Below are 4,897 nucleotides of genomic sequence, written 5' to 3' on the forward strand. Positions count from 1 at the left end.
GAATAACATTTATAACAAATTTATAGAATTCAAAAATCTGCATTTCTGATATAATCCAGATTTGAAGTGAACATAATGAAAGGCTTAACATTCTGGTTTTTTGTTATAAAATGTTTTTTCCCAGGAATAACTATTTTATTGAACATAGGTTTTTATTGTAAATAATTCATGGTAGTATTAGTTTAGGCCAAATTGATTCATTTACTTCTATAAAAATAAACTGTTGCATTATTGAAAGTCCGTGTAAATATATTTTTCAGCGTTTCGCAGTATAGCGGAAAAATACTGTCTTAAAGTTTCTGTTATATTTTGTATGGGTCAATGATATATGATTCGATAGGTCAGGTGACCTAATGTTTTGTTATGTAAATTTGTTTTTCGCGGGTTCGTGAAAAAATTGTCTAGGTGGTCATTCTAGCCGTAGACATCGTATAGTTAAAATGTCGGAGCCGGTACAGCTAGATTCTTTGATTAAACAGCGTGTGCAAGAAGCTGTTTCAACCGCACAGAATGATATTGTGCATCACATGGACAGGATTATCAAAAGCAGTTTTGACGCTTTCCAAAAGTCGACGAACGAAAATCAACGACAACTGTCAGAAACACAACTTGCTAAGATTGAAGAGATGAATTCGGACAATTATGTGTTTAAAAGGAAAGGGAATGAAGAACAATTTAAAGTCAATTCCAAAGTTGCCAATAAGATGAAGGAAGCTAGATGTTTTCTGACGGAAGACCCGGAGCAAACCGAACAGACCCAAAAGGCAGCACAAAGTATCAGTGAAGGTTTGGATATTTTACGGCATAGACAAAAATTAGTTAAATTGGCAGATCAATCTGAAAGTGGCTGGAAAACAGTGACAGAATACGAAACTCATAGTCTGGCCGACGACTCTGAAGATGAGAAACGAATCATCAGAGCCGAAAACAAAGCTGCACGTAAAATAAAGAACGAGAAACAAAGTAAACAACATAGATCAACCCCTTACAGTACCTCTCAGTCGTCGAGATTTAATTCCAACGCACCTAGAAATAATGTTCCAGTTCAACGCCCAGGGAAATGTTATGAGTGTGGTATTCCCGGACACTGGAGGGTAGACCATCAAACTGGTGCTTTTGGTGCAACTATGCAAAGAAACAAGATTGACAAGATAAGTAAAAATGTAAATAGTTTTGATAAAACTGTAGAAAACTTTGATAGTTTTGACAAAAGCACAATTGAAAAAGATACGCATTCACAATTCGTAAAGCTTGAACACACATGTAAAAGTACAGTTACAAAGGTGAACTCTAACGATTCACCGGTAAACAGGTTACGCAATGCGTACACTTATTGGCAAAGTATTAATGCAAACGACTATATTCTTAGTATTATTAGAGATGGTTACAAAATTCCGTTTTATACAGAACCTGAAAGCTGTAGTTTAAGGAACAATAAGACGGCATTTGATAATGCAGAGTTTGTTGAATCCGAGATTACTAAGTTAATTAGTCGGGGTTGTATATCTCAAGTACCCGAGTTACCTAAAGTAGTCAATCCTCTCACAGTTGCGAGGAATAAAGAAAAATTCAGACTTGTTCTTGACTGCAGGCATATAAACCCCCACTTACACATATTTAGGTTCAAATATGAAGATGCTGTTGAAGCTAGTCATATGTTCGAAAAGGGGGACTATCTATTTACATACGATCTTCGATCGGCATATCATCATATTGAAATATTTGAAGATCACAAAACGTACTTAGGTTTCAGTTGGTTTCATGAACATGAAAAAGTAACAAAATACTACGTTTTTAACGTATTACCTTTTGGTATAAGTACAGCAGGATACATATTTACAAAGGTTGTTAGATGCATTGTAAAATATTTAAGAGACCAAGGATTACAGATTATAATGTATCTTGATGATGGCATAGGTGGGGCAAGTGAAATTAGTAAGGCTAATTTCTGTAGCTTAACTGTACGTTATGCTTTAAGGTCGGCTGGTTTTTTAATTGCCGAAGAAAAGTGTAGTTGGGAACCAAGTCAATCAGTTACTTGGTTAGGTTTGGTGTGGGACATGAAAGATGGTATTGTTTATGTGACAGAAACTAGATTGAATAAGTTGAAAGATACGCTGAATGTGATTATTCACAGGTTGGGAAAAGGTGAAATAAAAGTAACAGCCAGGTTTTTGGCGTCCATTATTGGACAGATTATTTCTATGCAAGGGGCAATGGGCCCAGTAGTACGATTGCGTACAAGGAGTATGTACGATTGCTTATTGTATAGAGCAAGTTGGAACGCTCCTGTGCTTTTGAATAGCAAAGCATTAGATGAAATTGTTTTCTGGAAGGAAAACGTAGCCATACTGAATGGCAGAGATTTGAGTATAGTGGAACAGTACTCTTGCATTGTTTACAGTGATGCCTCCGGTATAGGTTTCGGAGGGTATGCTGTCAGTATCAGTGATACCGAAGTTATGGGTAGTTGGAATTCAGTAGAAAGTTTGAAAAGCTCCACATGGAGAGAGTTAGAAGCGGTATATAGAGTTTTGTTGTCATTACTAGTAACATTACAAGGTGAAACTATCAAGTGGTATACTGATAATCAAAATATTGTTTACATTATTAAGCAAGGTAGTAAAAAGGGCGATCTACAATTAATCGCTATCAAGATAGCCAATGTATGCAAGCTTAACAATATTGTATTATTACCACAGTGGGTACCAAGAGAGGAAAACGTTAAGGCTGATCAGATCAGTAAAAGTGTAGACTGTGATGACTGGGGAATAGACACAGAAGTGTATTCAGTTCTAGATAATTTGTGGGGTCCTCATACGGTAGATCGATTTGCGTCAGATTATAATACAAAATGTTTGGTCTTCAACTCTAAGCACTGGTGTCCTAATACTTCAGGTATTAATGCTTTTGATCAAGATTGGAAAAGCGAAATTAATTGGATAGTACCCCCACCTTCACTTGTTTCCAAATGTATTCAAAAAATGAGACAAGAAAAATCTATCGGTACACTAATTGTTCCATACTGGAGGTCAGCTCCTTTTTGGCCAATTTTAAACGTTGGTATTGAAGGTTCGCAAACATTTGCGAGTTTTGTAGGAGACAGCAGAGTGTTGTCATCAAGTGTAGTTATAAGAGGAAGAGGAAAGAACGGATTATTCGGAAAGACAGATACAAATTTCAGTATGTTGGCACTTAAAATTAGATTTTAGATATTTATCATTATATTTGTTTTTTAGGGATCGGGTTAAAATGTACCATTCAGAAAGAGATTTCACAGTGTGGAGCGATCTCAGAAAATTTCACTCAACTTGGTGGGAAAATGGAAGAGTACTTGTTACATTCACATAGCAGCAACACCAATAGTAAATATTTTTATTCTTTTAAACGTTGGGAACAGTTTATATCTAAAGAAGGAGGAAAATCTATTCCCGCTTCTCCAATTCACGTCGCTTTATATTTAACTCATTTACTGGATAAAGGATCGTCAAAAAGTGTAGTGCAATCTGCCGTTTACGGGATCAAGTGGGCGCATAACATTCAAGGAATTCAAGATCCGACAACAAATTCTTTCGTTGTGAATTTAATGGAAGCTGCAAAACGACAACCACACAGACCGAGAGTGAAAAAAGATCACATTACCGTAGATGTTTTGATAAATTTATGTTCTAAGTACAAAGATTGTAATGATTTACTTGTTATACGGGATTTAACTATGATTATTTTATGTTTTGCTGGTTTTCTTCGTTATGATGAAATAAGCAGTATTCGTTGTAAGGATATAGTTTTTAAAGATGATCATTTTTTAATCAAGATATTTAAGAGTAAAACTGACCAATATAGATTAGGTGACGAAATTGTCATTTGTAAAGGAGAGTCAATTGCTTGTCCATATTTATTATTGAAAAAGTATTTTCATTTAGCTATGATTAATTCTGAATCAGAAAACTTTTTATTTAGACCAATTTTCAGATCAAAACAAGTTTGTTCATTAATATATAAAAATAAACGGTTAAACTATACCAGAGCTAGAGAATGTATAGTTTCTAGGTTAAAAAGTATTTGTCCTGATTTAAACATTGGTTTGCATTCCTTGAGAGCAGGTGGGGCTACTGCAGCCGCCAATTCAGATGTTAACGAACGTTGTTGGAAACGACACGGTCGGTGGAAAAGCGACACTGCTAAAGATGGTTACGTGGCCGATTCACTAGATCATCGGCTTCAGGTTACGAAAAAACTTGGTTTGTGAATGTTTAGGGTTTGAATTTTTTATTATGATTTATGTTTTGATTAGTATCTTATATTATATTCATACCGCATTTCTCACGCCCGTTCTTTGTTTTTCTAGTCTGTCTGCACGGCAAAATGCATATTTTAGTTGAGTCTAATTTAGTGGCCAAAATTATTGTGTAGTTAGGACATATATTTTTCAGCGTTTCGCAGTATAGCGGAAAAATACTGTCTTAAAGTTTCTGTTATATTTTGTATGGGTCAATGATATATGATTCGATAGGTCAGGTGACCTAATGTTTTGTTATGTAAATTTTTTTTTCGCGGATTCGTGAAAAAATTGTCTAGGTGGTCATTCTAGCCGTAGACATCGTATAGTTAAAACTTCCTTTTTTTGTGTATAAAATTGTTTTTTTTTTTATATAATCATGATCATGATGGAGTACGGCATCATTACCCAGAAACGGTTCTTGCATTGCTCCGTGCGCAGGTTTCCAAACTTTATAAGTTGGTTTTTCCTGGGCGGCGAGTGTCTGTGTATGACGGGTATTCATAATATGATATTTATCATTTGGAATGTTATTGGAAGTTAATAGATATTTATTACTATCGTTGCCGGAAGTATATTTTTTGGTTCACAAAGTTGTGTGTTAAATTACTTAGTATA

At 35.1% G+C, this 4,897-nt stretch overlaps 1 protein-coding gene across 1 annotated transcript; it reads left to right on the forward strand.

Moving 5' to 3' along the window:
• The first annotated feature begins 250 nt into the window (after nt 1-250).
• LOC143082347 (integrase/recombinase xerD homolog) lies at nt 251-4,583 on the forward strand. Its single transcript, XM_076257995.1, has 2 exons — nt 251-1,163; nt 3,240-4,583. The coding sequence occupies exon 2, from the start codon at nt 3,323-3,325 to the stop codon at nt 4,247-4,249; it is 927 nt and encodes a 308-aa protein (XP_076114110.1). The 5' UTR covers nt 251-1,163; nt 3,240-3,322; the 3' UTR covers nt 4,250-4,583.
• The last annotated feature ends 314 nt before the right edge of the window (nt 4,584-4,897 follow it).

This window comes from Mytilus galloprovincialis, chromosome 7, assembly GCF_965363235.1.
Source record: "Mytilus galloprovincialis chromosome 7, xbMytGall1.hap1.1, whole genome shotgun sequence".
NCBI lineage: Eukaryota > Metazoa > Mollusca > Bivalvia > Mytilida > Mytilidae > Mytilus > Mytilus galloprovincialis.

What these genes read in the sequence shown, in the direction of transcription:
- LOC143082347 (XM_076257995.1), top strand. Translation starts at nt 3,323, where the DNA reads ATGGAAGAGTACTTGTTACATTCACATAGCAGCAACACCAATAGTAAA.